Genomic DNA, 22,796 nt, shown 5'->3' on the forward strand with positions numbered 1-22,796 from the left:
AATGATTCTTGAATTTGTTTCTTTTTTTTTTCTTTTTTGTGAACGCACACCCCAGCTTCTTTGTTTGCTGGAACATTGATTATGGGAATTGGGAGAACGATGGGTATTTCTGGTACTAAGTATACTTTTTGATAAATTGAGTGTTAATAAAAATGAATTTTTCTTTTTCTATTTAAGATAACTAAAGTATTTGTTTGCTTGTGTAAAATTTTAACTTGGCTTCATTCTTGTCTTTTCTCTGTGACTGTTAGTTTTTGTGTGCCCTGGGACCTTGAAAGCAATTGTGGACTCACCATGTATATATGAAGCTGAACAAAAGGCAGGTGCTTGGTGCAAGGATCCACTTCAGGCTGCAGATAAAATTTATTTTATGCCCTGGACTCCCTACCGCACTGATACTTTAATAGAATTTGCTTCTTTAGAGGATTTCCAAAACAGTCGCCAAACAACAACATACAAACTACCAAACCGAGTAGATGGCACTGGATTTGTGGTATATGATGGTGCTGTCTTCTTTAACAAAGAAAGAACAAGGAATATTGTGAAATTTGACTTGAGGACTAGAATTAAGAGTGGAGAGGCCATAATTAATTATGCCAACTATCATGATACCTCACCTTATAGATGGGGAGGAAAGACTGATATCGACCTAGCAGTTGACGAGAATGGCTTATGGGTCATTTATGCCACAGAACAGAACAATGGAATGATAGTTATTAGCCAACTCAATCCATACACTCTTCGATTTGAAGCAACCTGGGAGACTGTATATGACAAACGTGCTGCCTCCAATGCTTTTATGATCTGTGGAGTTCTCTATGTGGTCAGGTCAGTTTATCAAGACAATGAAAGTGAAACAGGCAAGAACGCAATTGATTATATCTACAATACACGATTGAACCGAGGAGAGTATGTCGATGTCCCCTTCCCAAATCAGTACCAGTACATTGCTGCAGTGGATTATAATCCAAGAGATAACCAGCTGTATGTGTGGAACAATAATTTCATTTTACGATATTCTCTGGAGTTTGGTCCACCTGATCCTGCCCAAGGTAAGAATGTTTATTTGCTATTGCTTGGTGTTTGTGAACAGTTTACTTTTAAAAGATACCTTTGCTTTTAATTTCCTTCATTTTGTTAACAATTAAAGCACAAAGGATGTGTCATCTCAAGTTTGTCATGTAGCGTTATAGTTCAGCTGTATTTGGAAACACTGTTTTTCTGAATTTCTTAAATGTTGACTACAAGAATTAGATCACCATTAGTTGGGGTAGCTTTTTATTTTTAAAGATCTAATAGCAACTGCAAACCTGTTAGCTATGGGTGCTCTTTTTCTCCCTAACTGACTTCTGAATTGATTACAATCTGTGTGCAGACCTTTTAACTTCTTGGCGCCAGTGGTTAAAGGAAATGTGTGTTAGGAAATCCCTGGTGAATTTCTGAGCTTGATGAAGAATGCCAGGGATGACTGTTCTGAAGTTTGGGTGTCTACTTTCTGGGATGAGAGGGAGTCCCCTAACACCATCCTAGATTAATATACAGACTTGCACATCTATATTTTCTGATAAATTGGTGATGATTTTTAATTGAAAATTTCTGTGACTTTTTAACTTTGGCACATGGACCAAACAGTAATTGACCCCAAGTGAATCTTTGTGCATTTTAAATGTAAATGAATCTGTGTACATTTCAAAGCTAGAATTCTCTTTAGATATATCTATGGAAGATCATCACTTTGAAAAGTTACTAGTCTTTGGGGGTATATTTCATTATTTTAAGTGATTTCCATTCTGTGGAAAACAGTTTGTGATAAAAAAATTAAGTGAATATTTTTTCTCAAAACAAGTTTGTTCCCTAGTTAAGAGTATCCTATTAATATACTATAGCTCATAGTAATTAAAAAAATATTCTACTTGAACAGTAATATTTGTGTTTTTTAGATGTAAATATTTCAATTCACTTAATTAGTAGAGGTTTTCCAGTTGATAAGTAGCTTCCAAATTTACAGAACCTAAAGAAATTCTTTAGAATGACTAAGTCAATAGTTTAAGCTAAGGGAAGAGAAATTGTTTTCTTCATAGTCTAAAGCTAAGTATACCCATGTACACTCAAAGCATAACTTGTACCCATGCATATTCAAGATACTCTTGACTTAGTTTGAACTATTTTCAGAGACAAGGACCTCAAAAGAGAACAGCTCTTTGTACTTGAATTTTTTAACTGAGTCATTTTAGAATACCTAAATACTGTGATTATTGCTTAAAAAATGGCTGCCGTAATGAAAATGACTGCAATCCGTGTGTATATAGAATCGTTGGCTTCAAATACAATATTTCCTTGATAATTTTTTAGTATTTAGTAATTAAATTTTGAGAAATAAATCTGTTGGTAGTATGTAGTGTCATTTATTTTATATTTTAGAATTTTAGGCATCTTTTTTTTTGAAACCAGCAATTTGAGTTTTTTCCTGTATTTTAAGTGTTTTCTTAAAAAGTAGTACTCCCTCATCCTATAGGTTTGTCAGAAGTAAATAGAAAACAATTGACATCATATTGATCATATGTAACTTTGGGGGACGGTGAGGGGGAGTTTATATGGCCTAGATAGCTATTATATTTTTCCTTAGGTGGAAATAAATATCTTGCTTTTGGAGAAATTAAGACAAAGCTAAATAGTAAAGTTTAAATTCTAAATTTAAATTCTTAAATTTAAATTCTAAATAGTAAAGTTCAGTGTCAGAGATTATTACTGTAGGGGATAAGACCCTTGCTTTACAAGCAGTATAACTTTGATTTTATCTCGAGCAGAGCATTGCATGATCCCCTGAGCACTACTGGGTGTGGTCCCCAAGCCCAATATTTAAATGAATTAAAATGCAAAGTTTTAGTTAGGCAACAGGTAAAGGATTGCAGCTACAATTCAGTACAGATGCATTTTAACATCTATTTAACATTTTAAAATGTTTCCCCCATCTTTTTGTCACAAAGTAAACCATTGACTGCAAAATGGGTAATAGTGTCCTTTTTTCCACTTATATTCTAGAATTCTTTGATCCATTTCATGTGAAAAGGGTCTTTGATAATTTAGATATTTATGGAAATCGCAATTAACAGCTTTGAAAATCATAATAATTAAAAACCCTTAAGAGGTATTTGTGGGGCTGGAGCTATAGCACAGCGGGTAGGGCGTTTGCCTTGCATTCGGCCTACCCAGGTCATCGCATCCAGCATCCCATATGGTCCCCCCAGCACCACCAGGAGTAATTCCTGAGTGCAGAGCCAAGAGTAATCCCTGTGCGTCGCCCGGTGTGACCCAAAAAGCAAAAAAAAAAAAAAAAAAAAAAAAAAAAAAGTATTTATAACTGTTTCTACAACTTTTTTTTTTTTTTTTTTTTTTTTTTTATCCAGAAGCCCTTCTTACCTTTTCCTAGAAAGTAAAAATTCACAATGGCTGCTTGGTGGTTAAAACTTTTACCTGACCTAATGATTTCTTACTCGCTGTTTAGTATTCTCGTAATCTCTTTTGCCGTACAATTATCCTCATATGTTTTGAGAGATTCATGTCTCTCTTATCTTTAAGGTGTGTGCTGATACCAAAAATGTGTGTTGATGAGACCTTGCAGAACAATTCTGGTCTATAGATTAGGTTAGACTAATGAGCTACTGTCAGCTTTCCAGAAGTGAGACCCAGGAAACTGATAGGACATAGAAACCAGGTCTTTGCCTTCCATAAAACAGTGACTGCCTGGTTTGGCTGAAATCCATAAAGTCTTACATACTGAATTTGCTACCATGCCTGTGACCAAGGCATAGGTGCTGTAAAATTACCAATTTCATTCATATTTCACTGTGTACAGTTTTATGGTATGTTAGTTTCAAATCTTTTTGCCATTTATAAAACCAAGCCTTTCATTGCTAACAGCACACTTGTATGATTTCTGTGCCTTGGTCATGATTTTCAAATACATACTTCTTTCCCTTGACATTTTAGCTTTATGTGATTGATGCAAAAATCCTTTTTTTTGCTGGATTCTGCAGAACTACTTCTGTATTTCCTCTTTTATGTTCTTACACTCTAGTATGGGGTTAGAAAAGAAACCTTTTTAGTACTGTTGTGACATTTTCTTGTTTTTTATTCTGAGTTGCTTTACACTTACTTAGTCTTTCTGGGTTGCTTTACACTTACTTAGTCTCTGCATATTTGATATTTCAAATTGTATATATATATGTATATATATATATATATCTTTTTTTTAAATGGACTGTTCCTAAGCATTTTTCTTTCAGTTATTATATAGCATAGCATCAGTACTACTAGGGAATTTTTTTAATTGTCGGGAAAGGTCTTTTTACTTAAGGAGTATTAAACACAAGATGAGTATTTTTTGAACCATCATTCCAACTAAGAATACGTGCTCCATGGAAATAATTAGTATTTAAAAAGAATTGAGTTAAAGGAATAGTTAATGACTAGTTTTTTTGCCATGCCTGACTACACATGCAGTGTGTTTGGAATTCATTCAGTGAACAGTGGATGAGATTTTGGACCTTGATGAGGGAAATACTACCTTTCTCTGTAATAGTTATAATAGAACAACTATTATTCTGACATTGCTACTGTAGGGAAAACTGGGTTACCAATGGCAAATTCTTAGTAAAAGCTACCATAGTAAACTTCAGCATTATGTGTGTGTTTAATATTTTCATAGTTACTTACCTATACATAACATTTCTTAGATTCATTCTCTGTTATCATATGATAAGTGGTAGGCCGTATGCTAAGTAAGTCAAGATGTTTGATACAGTCACCTGATAACTCTGGGAGAGATGTTGATTTTAAAATAAGCTTTGGATTTAAGATATAACTTTATTTTATTTGTCATGTACTCTGTTACCTTTCAGATGTTGTTCTTGAGTATTGAACCTTTTGCTGAATGTTTCATTTTAATGGTTTCAGTATCAAACATCACCTTCCCACCCCTTTCTTTTTTAAAGATTTACAAAAAAACCTGTCACTTAAATTCTCTAATATAAAGATAAATTGCTTTGTGGAATGTTATCCTTTTCAAGGATCTATGATTTTTTTCTTTAAACCTAACAATGAGTCATAGTATATAAGAGTATAGATAAGTGAAACAAATCATTTTAACTTTGTTCAATTTTCTTTGGCTCAATTTTCTCTATTTTAGAAGATAATCATAGTGCCACTTCATGGGATTGAGTAGTGATTGGGTGAACTGATCTGGTGATCCATGTGTGGTGATTGGTATAAATATTGCTAAGTATTGACTTTATCATTAGTTATTATTATTTCATTAGATTAAGAAAAATCAAATTTTTTCTATGGAAAAAAGTAATTTTTATGAATACCTCTATTTCTTTCATTAGTATTGGAAAACATTGCTTTCCTTGAAGTTGTTAAACTTGCAAAATTCTAGAACTAGTTTTCCTCAAAGTGCTTGGTTTTTGCTTTTATTTATAGAGTTTATTTCATGTTTGCTTTTATGATATCCCATTATTTGATCTATCTTTGAAGAATTTCTCAATTCCTTTTAATTTCTGTTGATGAACAGAGGGTGAACAGGTATGAAAGTATGCTATCCATAAACACATAGAAACGAGCTACAGAGTGTTGCATGAAATTCTGTGTTAATTGAACAGAGCTCATTTTTATTGCTTACCTTGACTTGGTTGTTATAAATCTTTACTGATGCTTAGTTAACAGATTACTAATTACAGTGTTGTTAATACATATCTCAGTGATTAAATATATTCTAATTAGCACAGTGTCAAGGGATACTTAATATGGTATAGCACTAAGCCATTTTGCTCTGCCCTTTTTTTCTTCTTTGCTGTGATTCCCCTTTAAGATTTCATTCAGAGACAGTCATTTGACACTTTTGCAAAAGATTGTGATGCTTTTGACAAATGTTAATTGAGAAAGCCCTGAAAGCCTGGCTGCATTGTAATCAAAAGAAAATTACAGAGGTTTAACAAGATGTCAGGCAAGTGTTTTACAGAAGAAGATAGACAGGTTTGAATAGGTTTCTGCAGTAGCTGGCTAGGCATGATGTTTGACTAATGTACATAGGCATCTCTCTTATGGTCAACAAATTATGCCCTGGAAATAAAACTCATGCTTAAGAAGTTTGTCTGTAGATAGAAGGAAAGGAGTATAGAAAGTGGTTATGTTCTTACTCATAAAAAGAAGTTTGTTACTACTGAAGAATTAGAAATAAGCACATTCTACATTTACTGATAAAACTGGCATACTCTGTCAGTAGTGTCCTCATTCTATAAAAAGTTAGTAATTAGATCTTTAAGTATTAAATATAAGAGATGACATGAAGTTATTTTATAAGTTTATCTATTTTTATGTATAAAGCATGAGTTGATTATTTTTGAAAATAACAACTTTCTTTGAAAATCATTATTTTTAACTTACTGTACTCAAATTTAAGTTTGTCATATTATAAGGTATTGAAAGCCAATAGTTTATGTATTTTGAAGAAGCCAGTATAAAGCACCTTGTGTATTTTAAATATAAACATTCATGTTTTGATCACAAAACATTAACATTGATGTTTTATAATAACAAAATTTTGCTTTTATTTAAAACAGTTAAATGGTACTTGCTGAAGAAACCATTAGGCTTCCTTAGTTATTTAACCTAGTGCTTTTAGCCATTTGAGAATAATTTTTGAAAGCCTAAAATAATTCTGTTTTTTTTCCCCCAGCCACACCCAGTGGTACTCAGAACTTACTCCTGGTGAGGTTCTAGCAACTATAGATGGTATCAGAGATCAAACATGAGCCTGCTGCCCGCAAGGCCAGTGGCCTACCCACTACATTATCACTCTGGCCCTAAAATTAATTGTATAATTTCCATTTTAAGACTGGAGAGATAATACAGAAATTAAAGTGCTTACCTCAAATGCCAATGCCAAAACCCTACTTTGATCCCTGCCAACACGAAGACTGATCCCGGAGCACATAGGCAGGTGTAAACCCTGAGTGCCACTGGATGTGCTTTCCTCACCCCCCCAAAAATAAATTTAAATTTCTACTTTGAAATATGCAGTGATTGTTTCTTTGATACTTCCCATTAAGCATTAGTAGATATGTAGACTTGGTTTCAAATTAGGTATGATTTGATTTAATGTATCATCTTGGTAAGAGATTACATTATAACCTATGTCTAAAACTAGCAATTTCTAACTATGTTTTCAAAAGTAAAAATGCCAGAGCCTCAGATGTTTTCTTACTAAACAGCATAAGCATGCCAAGCTTATCTTCTGTTTGAATCTAATCAGGCATGCTCAAAAATCTTTCAAGCAAGAATGGCTGCTGGGTGGAAAGATGTCACAGTATTTTTTTTCCTATAAGATATAAATTTTCTGTTGTCCTAATTATATGTAATCATTCCTTCTTGAGGTGATATTTTGAATGCTTGTAGAATACAAACTTATTAAAGGTCTATTTCTAAGTGATTTACTAAGATAAAATTCAGTGCACTTGGTATGCGCATTGAATCTTTACATAAAATTGTCCTTTTCCCTTTAGGTGGCATATCATGAAATAAACTGTGTTATCAGATATATCATTGATAACTAAACCCACACAGTTAGACTTGTATAACAAATCTGTCGTAAAATCTTACCTACGATTGCTTAGCCAACAATATGAATGAATAGAAATAATGCGGATGTTTTCAATAACTTAATTTTGTTGGTTTGGGGACAGTTGGCTGAGTGTGTGTATGTGTGTGCGTGCCTCAATAACTCTAATTTTATTGGTTTCAGAAGTGGGCTCTGTGTGTGTGTGTGTGTGTGTGTGTGTGTGTGTGTGTGTGTGTGTGTACGTACACCTCCTGATGAATGTGTGTGGCTGAGATTAACATACTCATCTTTTTTCCATAGTGCCTACTACAGCTGTGACAATAACTTCTTCAGCTGAACTATTCAAAACCACAGTATCAACCCCAAGCACTACTTCACAGAAAGGCCCCATGAGCACAACTGTAGCTGGACCACAGGAAGGAAGCAAAGGGACAAAATCACCTCCAGCAGTTTCTACAACCAAAATGCCTCCTGTAACAAATATTTTTCCCCTGCCAGAGCGATTCTGCGAGGCATTAGACGCGAGGGGAATAAAGTGGCCTCAGACACAAAGGGGAATGATAGTTGAACGACCATGTCCCAAGGGAACAAGAGGTATTTCCTCTAAGATACTGTACATACATTTTGAAATTAGTCGGTTCTGAATTACTGAAGTGATTTTATTCAGGGAAAGAGATTCCACTAGCTCTGTTATTTTCTTCTTTGGTAAGATAGTATCTGTAGACAACAGTTTTTAAACTATAAAAGTCTTTTTTAAGTGAGGCACTAAAGTTTAACCTCCATGTTGAAGACCTGAGTTTCTGCCCTGGGTCTCTAATGAGGCTTCCTTACGCTGCCTTTCTCATTCCCAGTATTATTTTAGTCATCTAAAATGAGTCCCATGAAAATAAAGCAGTTTTGTTTGCTGTAAATGTCTGATATTTCAATGTTGACTTTATATTCATTCACCGTTACAAAATCTGCGTCTTTCCCTATTTTTGTCAGTTATTGTCAACTGCTTCCATTAGCATTTATTCAGAATTTTAACATACAGAGTAAGATCATTATAGCAAATTCCTGAATGCATGCAGCAAAATGGTTTCAATTTCACTGTTCTTTTCTACATCTGTTCTAGGAACTGCCTCATATCTCTGCATGGTTTCCACTGGAACATGGAACCCTAAGGGCCCCGATCTTAGCAACTGTACCTCACACTGGGTAAATCAGCTGGCTCAGAAGGTTAGTTGAAACCTTTTAATATGATACGCATTGGTGATGAAGGAATCTAACTTCTAACATAAATAATTTGACTCCGTATGTTAAAACCAACTTCATTGCTCTTTGCTCAGTATAAAAGTAAAAAACTATGCAGTTTTGTCTGTAAACTGTTGGTTCAAAGTTACATATGTTTTGAGGCATGCTGTTTCCTACGTTAAGCTTTTTAATGAACACATACTTGCTTAATTGCATTCATATTTATTCTATTTTGTCCCTTTTGATGTTTGTAAGAAAGTAGTGCTTTGGCCTAATACATCAAATATTAAGTTTATGACTGAATCCAGAGTGCAAGCAGATGTACATATCACAGATGATTATGATAGAATAAGTAAAAATGACTTAAAAGCATTAATAGCTTTAAAATTATAGTAGAATGCAGTGACATTTTGCTTTCTACTACCCATCGACCTTTGTGAAATGTACATAATAGATTATAACCCTTAGTATCTTGCTGATTATATTTTGGTTTAAGTTTCTAGATCATTGAAATAAATAAGGCTGTTAAGTAAATAAGTTTTATTTTAAATGGTGACAGTGAAATTAATGTTGTCTTGAAAAAATTTTGAAATGATTTCTGGATTTTGGGGGGCTTGTAGCTGCTTTTAAACTTCTGGTTAAGAAATTTTGTGTGTGTGTGAGTTGAGGATCTAAGAACCCTAAATGTTCTAAAATGAAGAGAGAGTTTCTGGCTGTGTTAGTTGCAGATTTTGACATATTTGCAAATGTATATATATTTTTTTACCATAAGAAAGATACTTAGAAGAAAAACAAGGAGCCACAGACAGAACTAGAAATCTCACTTAGAAATCTTACAAATTGTCATTTCAGATCAGAAGTGGGGAAAATGCTGCTAGTCTTGCCAATGAACTGGCTAAACATACCAAAGGACCTGTATTTGCTGGGGATGTCAGTTCTTCTGTTAGATTGATGGAACAACTGGTGGACATTCTTGATGCACAGCTGCAGGAACTGAAACCTAGTGAGAAGGATTCTGCTGGAAGGACCTTTAACAAAGTAGGTAGACATTTTCTGTTATTTTCAATACAACATTTTGTATGCCAGCTCAGCGATTGACTTGACCCCTTAGAGAAATCGTTCAAACCTCTGGCTCCCTTGATATAGAAATAGAATCTCTAAGTTGGTTCATTTCTCAAGAAGTAATTAGACTTGAGGAAGGAACAGCACATGTAAGCGTCATCTGCCTGATTGTGGTCAGCATTCTCACTTTAGAATTCATTATCTGCACTAAAGAAAGTATGGGTTATACAACTCATGTACTTTGTATAGCTACCCATTTAACTCTGCTTTGAAGCAAAATGGTGATAAATACAGAAATAGAAGCCGTTGAAAGAGTGTTTTCACTGGCAGCTTTTGGGAGAAAAACAAGTTTCTGCTAAGAGTGCAGTGTATTCGCTGTATGAATGTTCCCTATTATGACAAAAGTTGAATAGATATCTTAATCATGTTATGAAATTTTGCATAAGAGTGACATAATTTCAAACTCCTTAGCTATATGGTATTATGGGGTTAAAAATAGATATTTGTTTTACTTCTGACCACATACATTGTTTTATAATATACTTTGGATTTGTCTACTTAGTACATAGATATAAAAACTAAGTGCAATGTTGGCAGTCAGTATAGACTCAGAAAAATGTAGCGGATTATTGTACATGACAAACGTTTGAGCCAAGAACCACCAGCATAATTTTTTGAGGATGTCTTCTTTCCTCATATTCAACAGATAAAATCTAACCACTGATTTTCTTTTCTTTTACTAAAAAGCTCCAAAAACGAGAGAAGACATGCAGGGCTTACCTTAAGGTATCTCTCTTATACTGTCACCCTGCTTTCTCCCTTTGTCAGCTACCTGCCATGCTTTATCATCTTGCTGCATGATTCAGAGTATTCCAGTCTTTGATAATTATATAATATGCCCCATATCAGCTGTATAAAAACTGACTTTTCAAAAGTATGCGGCTCATAATTAGCAAGTAATGTTTTGTAATTTTGCTGTTTTTACATTTATCTAAACATAAGAATTTTAATGAAATTTCCTCTGAATTGGAAAAATAATTATATAGTCTTTTTTGTTTCCTGTTGTCTCTCTGAAATAAAAGGCAACTTCAGTGAAACAGCTATGATATAGTCTCGGCAGTTTATCGTATCAAAGACTGTATAGTCGTAATGTATGTGCATGGATACTGCTTTCTTATCCCATGGTATAAGATTAAATAAAGTAAGCTTTGCTCTGAACTTTTTAGGAGTCATTTCTAGAATAATGCATAGTGGGGATGGGTTATTTTGACATAAAATATAATGTGACTGACAGTGCTATCAGTATATGCTTTATGTTGATTTTTTATTAGGCTGATAGGAAAAGAAAGCCACTATTGGTTCAGAATGTTTGTCCACTCCAATCAGTTTTTCGCCCCTGTGTATCCAAATAATAGGAAACATGCTTAAGCTAACTGGAATTATGCCATATCTCAGAGTAAACTTTACCAAGTTGCATTTATTATATTCTGTGAATTTTAGAAGCTTCTTTTCCTTGTTGGTATAGTTCTTTGCCAACCTTATTCATCTGAACATTATGTTCTTAGTTAGTAAATCAGACCTTGAAGAATTAATCCATTTATATGTATGTATACATGTGTATATACTTAGATGCATACATACATACATACACACACATACAATGTACTACTTTGGGACAGTTTGTACAGTATATGCTATGGTACAGTGTGCGCTTACCTATTTTATGTGACATATATATATATATATCAGCAGTACAAAAGAACTTCATAGTTTTGTAGTGGTTATATAAAGCTATGACTTCACCAGTTGATTGTTAAGTTACAGAAGACATGAATGGCTCTAACTAATTAACAGGCATTGTTGGTTTAAGAAGTCTATAAGAAAAGACAGTGAGAAAGTCTGTTTTTTTAACTGCTACTATGATATTCTGTAAGTCTGCTTTTAGCCTGTTTGGCAGAAGCAAATAATCAACTGCAGTATATTGAATTTTTGATACTAAAATTCCAAATAACTTTTAAGGTATTAGTTAATGTGTGAAATGTAATAATTGGTCTTTTGCCCAGGGCATATATTTCAATGGGAGAACAATAGCCTTTTTGTTTTTGTTGTTGGCAGAAGCTACCTTAGTAATAAGATTAGGTTAATGGTCATTTTTATTTCACTAGAAGAGTACAAATGGTAATAAATAAGGAGAATTTCAAATTAATAAAAGCATGCCATCAGTGAGTTATGTCTACACATAGTACATTTTAGCATGACCTTAATTTCTGACCGGTGTCATTTACACCGTGTCTCAAGTGAACTTTTCTGTTCAGATAAGGCTAATAAAAGTTCTTAAATTACAAATCAGAAGCTGACTTACACTATGCAAATGAGATGAGTTCCTACTTTGTGACAGAGGATTCATTTGTAACTTAGATTAGAGGCTTCAGTCTGTATTCTTGGTGACTAATGAATCTGGCCTCAGCAGACCAATTTCTGTTCCACTCTAGTTAATGGCTGCCGCAGTATCAGTTTGAGCATTTTGACTATTTTGTGTCCCATTAGAAAAAGAAAAAATCCTTTAACGCCACTTAGAAGTATCTTCCACCTGCCAGGAAGGTCGTGGTGGCTCTCAAGGCAGACAGAACGAGGATATTAAGATGGATTAAGCTAATTAATCTTACTCTGACAGTACCCTCAAACAACTTTTTTCCCCTGGTACTTTCAATGTAGTACCCAAACTAGCATTTTTGAAAAATTGTTTTTCTTTGTAAAATAATGTGTTTTTTCCCCCTCAGTGATTGCAGTAGATCAAAACCATTTAAATAGCATAATGACACATTATGTGTAGGTAAACGGATAAATGTAAATAAACTTAGTGATAGTTTACACCTACAGTAAGTATCAGTACAAAGTCTGCTGTCAAAATTGCTTAACTGACTAGGTTATATTTTTTATTTAATGTTATGCATGGGTGGGGCTGGAGCGATAGCACAGCGGGTAGGGCATTTGCTTTGCACGTGGCCGACCCGGGTTTGATTCCATCGCCCCTCTTGAAGAGCCTGGCAAGCTACTGAGAATATCCCACCCATACGGCAGTGCCTAGCAAGCTACACATGGCGTATTTGATATGGCAAAAACAGTAACAACAAGTCTCACAATGGAGACGTTACTGCTGCCCGCTCGAGCAAATCGATGAGCGAGGGGGTGACAGTGACAGTTATGCATAGTAATAGAAAATATAACTATTTACACTTGGATACTTTTACTCTTTTACTTTCCTGTTTTCCTTAAATTGTTAGAATACAAACTTTAAAAATTTTGATTGTTCTCTTTAAAAACTGATCATTGATTGTGAATTAATATACACTGTCATATGCTAGCTAGGTGGATGGACAAGGAATTAGAAGAGCGTACAGATCATTTATAAACTTTGAAATTATCTTTACTCCCAAAGTAATGAGTAGACAATGTTTTAATAAGGCATAGTCATGGTTTTTATTTTAGTTCAGTTTATTCCAAGAATATGGCTAATATTTAAACATTAATCTTAGATTGCTCCAGAGTAACAGAGACTTAATTTGTGAGCAGAAATGACCGGGCATGTAAGAAGAATATCTCAGATTAAAGGCTGACAACTGTTTTTCATATTTCCCTTCCACAAGTAGGACATGATTAGATAAACAGAAATCAACCACCTTTTTACATGCCCTCTTTATAATCAACAATAGTTTACTAATTCTCACATAATCCTATGCTGAAACGGTCAGACATATTTTAAGGTGACCTAATAAATTTTGTCCAGGTGGTTTTCCATATTAAAATGAGAGTAACTTACCCTGACAGATAAAGATCACAATTGTCACTACTTGGTGATGGAAAATTACCTCGGTACTAGATTCAGTCAACACTAATTTTAGTTTCCTAATGGATGCAGGCGATTGTTGACACAGTGGACAACCTTCTGAGACGTGAAGCTTTGGAATCCTGGAGACATATGAATTCTACAGAACAAGCACATACTGCAACGATGTTACTGGATACTTTGGAAGAAGGGGCTTTTGTTCTGGCTGACAATTTAGTAGAACCAACCAGGGTCTCAATGCCCACAGAAAATATTGGTAAGTCAATCTATTGTGGGCTTGATTGTGATTTAGAAGATGGAAATTTAAGATGATGTTTCCATTCTGAATGTGTGCAGCTCTTCCCTATCTCCAGATTCCTCTTTTACTCCAGTTATTTTTGTCTTGTTAACAAAAGATTATTGCAGATCAGACTTCACAAAATAAATTCAAATGTCAGAATCTATCCTGTGTCCCTTCAAAGTTGGTTTTATGTGCTTTTTTCCAACTGAAAAAATCATTAAATGGAAAAAGTATTAGAGTACTTACACGCCAGAATATTGATTGCTTGAGTAATAAAGTGCTTGCTATGGGATGTGGCAAATGCTTTCCATTTTATATAATATATTTCCTAATGAATTTAAATTACCTCCTGGATTGTGTTTTCCCTGTCATATATTTTAGGCACACAGAATTTGAGGCAAATTTTCTATTAAAGACAATTAACTGCATTCAGGTGAAAATGTGGTTCGTGAACTACAACTCCCATAAAGCAGTATACCCATGTTTTGAGGAGAAGAAAATAACTGTAAATAGTTTTGAAGTATAATTCATAATTAAATACTGACAATGACAGGAAGGAATTCATTTTGTTGATATAAAAGTACAGTAATTAAAATAGAATTATATAAATTAGCCTTGGACGACACTGTGATGCCAGGTATCAAACAAGAGTAGCACTGTAGCACTGTCATCCTCTCGTTCATCAATTTTCTCGAGTGGGCACCAGTAACATCCCCATTGTGAGACTTATTGTTACTGTTTTTGGCATATTGAATATGCCACGGGTAGCTTGCCAGGCTCTGCTGTTCAGGAGGAATACTCTTGGTAGCTTGCCAGGCTCTGTGAGAGGGGATGGAAGGATCGAACCTGGGTTGGCCGGGTGCAAGGCAAACGCCCTACCTGCTGTGCTGTAAGCCCCATGCAAAGCATGTGCCTTAACCATACGTATCTCACCAACCGCCAAGTCTTAAATGTATTTTAAATAACCAACTTCTTGTCAAGAAAAAAAAGAACTTTACCTATAAAATACAAATGTCAAGAAGTAAAATTTCCCAAAGGCCGATGTTATTTTACACTTGTGGTATATATCATTAGTAATTTTTAGTGGTGATTCCCAGGCCATGCTTTGGGGTGCTATTCCCAGCTGTACTGGTTTAATGTTAGTGCCCACCTGCTTCTGAGGTGCTGGGGACGATGAGCACCACTCTAGATTTACTCAGAGGCCTCCTGGGCCATACCTAGATTTACTCCAAGGTCATGTCATATGGGATTTAAACTCTGGTTCCTGCATAGACACAGCATGTGCCCTGACCATCACTCTACCCCCTGAAGAATTATTCTGAATATTGTTGCTCTTGTTTTTTAATTTGAAAGAGCACATTAGAGAAGACATTCTTCCAGGTGATTGTAGTACACCTTTTAATGACCTTTTATTTCTAAGATGCAGACAGTTTTTTGACACATACTCATGATTTCGTATGACAAGAGCAATCCCCATTTCATAGGTATGGTTTCTCTTTTTAGAAACAAGGACTAAAATAGCCCATTCCTTTATTCCTCTCTCTTTTGAAGTGCTTATCTAAATTTAGGACACAGCTACAGTATTTTAGGGCACTAAGACTTTGATTTCCCCATTTAGTGATTTCTCCTTGAATCTTTACATTATTATATGACTTGTGCTTATAGTACATAACCTCATAAACTGCATACTTTATCCATTTCATCTGATCATAGCTTTTTTAAAAAAAAAATCAAATACTGTAATGAAGACTTGAAAGAAAATAAACAAAGGACAGGAGAATGGTATAGCAGTTGGGGAACTTGTTCTCCGTGCAGCTGACCTGGCTTTGATCCTGACACTCCATATAATTCCCCCAAGCCTGCCAGGAAGGAGTAAGCCCTGTACACTGCTGGGCGAAGCCCAAAAACAGAGAGGGGAGAGGGGAGGAGGAGAGAGAGAGAGAGGGAAGAAGGGGGAGGGGAGAGAGAGAAGAAAATGAATCACTTCTATAGCACCTTATTAACGTGTTGGTGATATTTAGCAATTAGTGCATCAGAGCTTAAAAATTTAGGGGCCACAAAAACAGTGCATGGTCTAAAGCCCTGCATGAACTAAACCTAGTCAAACCCAGACACTGGATATGATCCCCTGAGTACACTGGGGAAACTGTCCCCAACTGCCCCTCCAAATATTACCATGGGGCCAGCGAGTAAGGGATTAAGCACATTCCTTCCATGTGGCCAACTCTGATTCCCTGTACCACATGAACTCTCATAAGTTACATCTCCAGAGGGTCCAGCAACCCTGCCCCTGCAATGCTGGGGTAGCCTGAGTAATCACAGACATTATAAAGCTCAAGGAGCACCTCACACCAAGGTCCTTGCATTGAACCACTGATCTGGCCTCTAGGACTCTGGTGAGCACTACTTGGGTTCCCCCTCAGAAAATGTATTATCAGCACAATTATCCTCTGCCCTAGAATTGGGAACTGTAATTTAAGGTATAATGTATATACATGGAGAAAAGCTGATTTGGTGTACTGTTGAGTTTTGCTAAATGCATTTCTGTAAATCACCTTTTCTGTCACCTCAAAAGAGTAATCAATTTTGTCTTTGTTTCCTCCTCCTTCAAACTCCAGAAAACCATAGTTCTGTTTTCTGTCACTGTAGTTGAGTTTTGCCTTTTTTATACCTTTAGTTGAATGGAATCATTCATTTGTCTTTATGATATCTTTATATAGTTTGCCCTTTTTTTGTTTGTTTTTGCTTTTTTTTTGTTTCTTTTTGGGGCACACCTGGCAATGCACAGGGGTCATTCCTGGCTCTGCACTCAGGAATTACTCCTGGTGGTGCTCAGGAGAACATATGGTATGGGCTGCTGGGACTTGAACCTGGGTTGGCCTCGTGCAAGGCAAACGCTCTACCTGCTGTGTTATCCAGCCCCATAGTTTGCCCTTTTTAATTGGGTTATTTATCTTTGTATTAGTGAGTTACAAAGTTTTTTCTAATCCTTGATACATGAGGAGCAGAATTTTTATTTTGATTACAAAAATTTTTATTACCAATTGATGAGCAATGGGATGACAGTGATATAGTGATAATAACTACTAGTATTTTAATATATATATCTTAATTTATGAGGAAAATAATTCCACTGTAGCACTAAAAAGTAAAAAAACTAGTTTTGAAAGACTAAAAGAGAATTTTCTTATTTGCATTTTTGTGATCTTTTTGTTTTGTTTTAGCCTGGACATGAACAGTTTCAAATCATAGATTTGATTGATTCATTGCTAAAAATTTTAACTAAAAGTCATTTACTGGGTGGATGAATTGTGCTGTAGGAATTTCTTACATTCTGGGTTTGAATTATTTCACTCTCCTTTTACTGGCATAAACTCATAATTAGATCTAGAGTATTAATCAGATAAGATTTAAACTCTCTCTGCAAGAACTTTCTATTACATCTTATTAAAGTGCCACATATGTTTGATTATCTTTCTCTGTGATCTTAAGGTGGATTAGGTGACTTCAGCTTTATTAACCTAATTTATCCATTATAAAAATCTCAATCATTCAGTTTTTCTTTAATGCTGTTGTAGGTGCAACTGTGAATGTATCATTTCATTTTAGGTTTCAGAATTCCCAAAGTCATAATGGTTTATACCAAATAAGATTTACTGCTTTTTAATGCTATATCACTTTCGCTCTGCCCTTCTCATCCTGTGCTGACAGCAGGTTAATTTTACTGTAGAACTCTGACTGGTGGAGCTTAGAAATGTGGCTGATCTGCCCCCCCAGAGAGGTGGTCAGAGTTTCTCCGGTTTGCTCTTTTGCTCTTCTGTCCCTTTCCGATCTGGTGAATTTGTAAAATAAGACAGAAATATGTTAAAGTTCTATCTGTAGCATTAGCTGTGAGTGAAGCACTCTGTGACTCTCCTATGAAGCCGATAGTCACCTTTGGAAAATCTTTTTGAGCAAAGAGTATATTATTTGAGAAGCATACACATGCTACAGGCAATATTATAAGACATCTCTTATGTATCAGCCAGATGGGCTATTTCAGAGTTTCAGATTTGGTGGGGTGGAGGATGTGAAAATACCCTAAATCCCATCCTTTCTAATCAGACCCAGAAGATGGGTAAAGTCATCCTTGATCAATTTGCTAGGTTCATAAAAATTTAAAACTTTCTCTTCAGGTCTGTATCTTTAACAGTTACTGCTTGTGTGTTGACCATTAAAAACATAATTTTTAACTGTAAAATAGTTTTACAATTTTCCAAAGCAAGTATATTTGCCACACTTTTGTATATTGATAGATGGATATATTCATTCATTTGCTCTTAGAATGCAACACAGTTATATTCCAATGCTAGCGTCAGATCTTTAAAAGGCAGGTGCTTGCTGATATAAAGAAGTTCAGGAGCCTTCTTGCTAATAAGTCATATTCACTTCAGATGTGTATGCAAATATGCACTTACACAGAGAAAACTATAGGATATGCCTATCTTCAACTTTACTAAATACTGCGAAATGACTTTTAATGTTTAACAGTTTACATTCTCACCAATCACTCTCTTTACTTACACTTTAATATCTGCATAACTATTGTGAATTGAGGCTCTGAACTGATACCATTTTTGCTTTCGTTTATGGCTCTTTACTAAGTATTTATAATGAATACTCTAGTTTTCACTCCTATGAATATATTACCCATCACTTTCTCCTCATTATTCCTTTCTGGATAAAGCTTTCTGAGCATTAAGGAATATACAGTTCTGAAATACTCTTGTGGTATTTTCACCTTTTCACTTTGGTATCTCTGTTATACAGAACAAGTCACTGTCATCGTTGCTCATCGATTTGTTTGAGCGGGCACCAGTAATGTCTCTCATTGAGAGGCGTATTGTTACTGTTTTTGGCATATACAATACGCCACGGGTAGCTTGCCAGGCTCTGCCATGCGGGCGCTATACTCTTGGTAGCTTGCCGGGCTATCCAAGAGAGGTGGAGGAATGGAACACTGGTCAGCTGAGTGAAAAGCGAATGCACTATCACTGTGCTATCACTCCAGCCCGCAGAACAAGTCAAATTATCAATTTTGTCTAGAGTTGGTGCTTTGGATAATGTGTTTAAGAAATAGTCTGCTCTTGGTTCCTGCAAATTTTTTTTTCACATTATTTTATATCTTTGGTTTTGTTTGTTTTGGGGGGGGTTCACGCCCAGCTCCTGGGGAGTTCTGGAAATCATCTAAATTGTCAGGTGTCAAACCTGGGTTGTTTCCATGCTGACCTAACACTCTTCCCACTGTACCATCTCACTGACCTTTTTTTACTGATAAATAAAAGTTTGCCTTTTTACAATTCTAGCTTCAACCCACCTGAAATAAAAAAATCAATATGAGGGGCTGGAGCAATAGCACAACGGATAGGGCGTTTGCCTTGCACACGGCTGACCCGGGTTCAATTCCCAACATCCCTTATGGTCCCTTGAGCAACGCCTGGAGTAATTCCTGAGTGCGTGAGCCAGGAGTAACCACTATGCAAAGCTGGGTGTGACCCAAAAAGCAAAAAAAAAAAAAAAGAAAGAAAGAAATCTATGTATCTATGTGAGGAGGGAAGTTTTTTTGTTATTTGTTGTGTTTTTCCCTATATCACAATTATCACAATCGGTTATTTTAATCTTTTCAATATCTATTCCTTTTTGTCTCCCAGTTGTTTGTAATGACATACTGCGTATCAACATCTTATGTGCTAATCATGTATTGACTATCTATTCAAGATAGGAGTGTCTGGGAGTCAAAGATCTAGTACAGCAGGGAAGGCACTTGCCTTGTACTCAGCCGAACCAGGTTGAACCTCGGGCACCCCATATGATCCCCCAAGCCCACCTGGAGTGATTTCTGAGTGCAGAGCCAGCCCCTGAGCATTGCTGACTGTGTCTGTTTTTCCACACCATTTTTCTTTATTTCAATAAAATTACTATCTAGTGTGTGTTTTCAACCCCAGTCCTTAAAAAGCTGTGGCTACTATTCGGCACGTCTCTTCCACATAAATTTTGAACTTAGTTCAAGTTCCATTTTTTCAAAAAACAATTTCTTGTTGGAAATTTTATTAAAATTGCTATGGTTTGTTTTGATTTTTTTAAATTTTGTTTGTGGACTACACCCGTCACTATTCAGGGCTTACTTCTGGCTCTTTGCTTAGGGTTCAGTCGTGGCAGTGCTCTGGGGGCAGTGGGTGGCAGGGGATCCCACTGAGGTTGACTGCAGGTAAAGCCAGCACCTAAGCCTCTGTGCTGTCTCTCCTGACCCTTTAACTTGATTTATCTGATGAGTCCTTTTAAATAAGACTATATATAATTTGCCATGTGGTTATTCCTTATAATAAAGTTATATATTTCACCCAGTAATATCTTACACTCCTTTCAATTAGTCTTATTACTTATTACTGTGTAGCTATTTTTAAATTGCTACATTAGGGTTTTTATTTTATTGATTCACCGTGAGATATAGTTACAAGCTTTCATGTCTGAGTTATAATTATACAATGATCAAACACCCGTCCCTCCACCAGTGCACATTCCCCACCACCAATATCCCCAGTACACCCCCCCCCCCTTTCCCACCATCCCACTGCCTCTATGGCAGACAATATTCCCCATACTCTCTCTCTACTTTGGGGCATTATGGTTTGCAATGCAGATACTGAGAGGTTGTCACGTTTGGTTACGTTAGCTTTTTGACACCATGCTACCTACTTTTAAACATTGCCACCTGCTTTTAAAGGAATGTTTCAGTCACCATTATCTGCTTTAGGTGTAGCTTTCCAGTTCCTATCTGATAAACATTTATCTGCACAAGGAATTATCTTTTAAAATTTATCTTTTTATTCCTTTTACTTTGTAATTTTGTCATTGAAAAGAAGTTGAAAACTGTAAGGGTTTTTTTGTTGTTAATTATTGCTTGTTTTGTTCTGGGGACCATAAAGGCAATGTTCTGGACTTAACACCTTAGTTTGGGCTTAGGCATCACCATATCAGGTGCCAGATACTGTATACAGGCTTGGCTGTGGGTAAGGCAAGTGCTATTTGCCTATCTCTTTAACCTACTGATCATTTATTTCAAGTTAATTTGGGTCATTGCATTGATATATCTTCTAACACATTGATTGCTATAGGCTTTTAAAAATTTGATTTGTTTAGGAAGACAATACCAAAAAATTTGTTAATGCTTACGATAATTTGTTAAATACTTTTATCCTTTTAGTGAGAGCATCCTCTAATTTCTCGTGCTGTTTATGCATTAAGGTTGAAAGAATCTTATTAAAATTATTGGCAGCATTCCACTTTTCCTGGAAATTATTTTTTTATGATTCTGTATATATTTAGCTATCAGATTTCTTCTATACTTCCCTTTATTGCTGTTGTGATGAAAGCATCATAATGTGCTTGGTGGTGGTGCTCATACACATTCTGATTATAATGTTCACATGTGGTGCACATGTGGTCATGGCATGACACTCCTGACCAAATTTCTTGCACATCTTTAGTGGCACTGCTGCTAGAAGTCGCACACTTCAGTTGAGTATTATTTGCTAGAAACTGCCCACTCGATCATAGTGGTGATGGGCTGGGTTTCAGATAGCCAGCTATAGTCAGGACATGCGAACAGCACTTGCAGGATGAAATTCGTGGCCTCACCTAAGGCAGAAGCTTTCAAAACTCATGTATCTCCCTTTCACACACACAGCCGCACACTACCAAATAATTGTAATGGTCATGAATTATTGGTTTAAATTTATTTCAGTTGTATTTTGTTTATACAAAATTCACGCCATTTTTGTATAAAGGTTTACTGATAAATATCTGACACTTATTTGTTAATACAAACCTATTGGCATATAGTGGATGTATTCTGTAAGATATATAGTCATCCTTTTTAAAGCTAAACAAGATAGTTTTATCTGGATATTAAGCTAGTAAGAAATACTGTTAATGTAAGATTGCAAACAGGTAACTTTATAAAATTAGGAAATGATACTATTGAGTAAAGTAAAACTTGGATAAATATTTATTAGGTGTAATTATGACTTAGTAGCTCACTTTTTTAAAATTAAATGATCATTGGCCTAATACTAAATAAACCACTTATTTTGATTAATTTAATATTATTTTTTAAAAAATAAGCAGTCTAGATCATTGGTCTTCAATAAACCAGTGGCTACCTGCCAGTACAGAGAAGTTGAAAATTACTGGTCTTCCTTCTTAGTTGTAACTTCAGGCCTGTGCACCAGCAGTTGGTAGTCTGCAGGTGTGAAAAAGTTGGGAAATGTTGATAGAGATCTTGTTGTTCAACTAAATGTTTTCAATGTTAGCTATTGACGTAATGCTAGCTGACCTAACATTGTTTGCCAAGTTTGCAAATCACAACACTGAAAAGGGGAGAGAGAGAGAGCAAAAGGGAATGCCCTGCCACAGAGGTGGAGTGGGGTGGAGGGGATGGGGTGGGGGTGGTGGGAGGGATGCTGGGACCATTGGTGGTGGAAAATGGGCACTGGTGGAGGGATGGGTCCTCGATCATTATATGACTGAAACACAAGCACGGAAGTTTGTAAGTCTGTAACTGTACCTCATGGTGATTTACTAATAAAAGATTTTTCTTAAAAAAATTTGAATTTTGAATTATACTACAGGGGTTGTCAAACTTCTTTAAAAGTCTTAATAGTGCCTATTTTAGCTTTGTGAGCCATATGTTCTAAGTTTCAAATAGGTAACTGGTG

The 22,796-nt window shown here is 35.6% G+C and overlaps 1 protein-coding gene across 3 annotated transcripts in view; it reads left to right on the forward strand.

Annotated features, from left to right (window-relative positions):
- The window catches only part of ADGRL2 (adhesion G protein-coupled receptor L2), a 569,912-nt gene that overhangs the window by 519,442 nt on the left and 27,674 nt on the right, over window positions 1-22,796 (forward strand). For all 3 annotated transcript variants that reach the window (XM_055138189.1, XM_055138190.1, XM_055138191.1), the window contains 6 exons: window positions 252-1,052; window positions 7,919-8,212; window positions 8,733-8,836; window positions 9,704-9,889; window positions 10,661-10,699; window positions 13,833-14,016. In XM_055138189.1, the coding sequence (XP_054994164.1) occupies window positions 252-1,052; window positions 7,919-8,212; window positions 8,733-8,836; window positions 9,704-9,889; window positions 10,661-10,699; window positions 13,833-14,016 (1,608 nt within the window). The remainder of the gene's footprint in view (window positions 1-251; window positions 1,053-7,918; window positions 8,213-8,732; window positions 8,837-9,703; window positions 9,890-10,660; window positions 10,700-13,832; window positions 14,017-22,796) is intronic.

Source organism: Sorex araneus, chromosome 5 (genome assembly GCF_027595985.1).
Source record: "Sorex araneus isolate mSorAra2 chromosome 5, mSorAra2.pri, whole genome shotgun sequence".
NCBI lineage: Eukaryota > Metazoa > Chordata > Mammalia > Eulipotyphla > Soricidae > Sorex > Sorex araneus.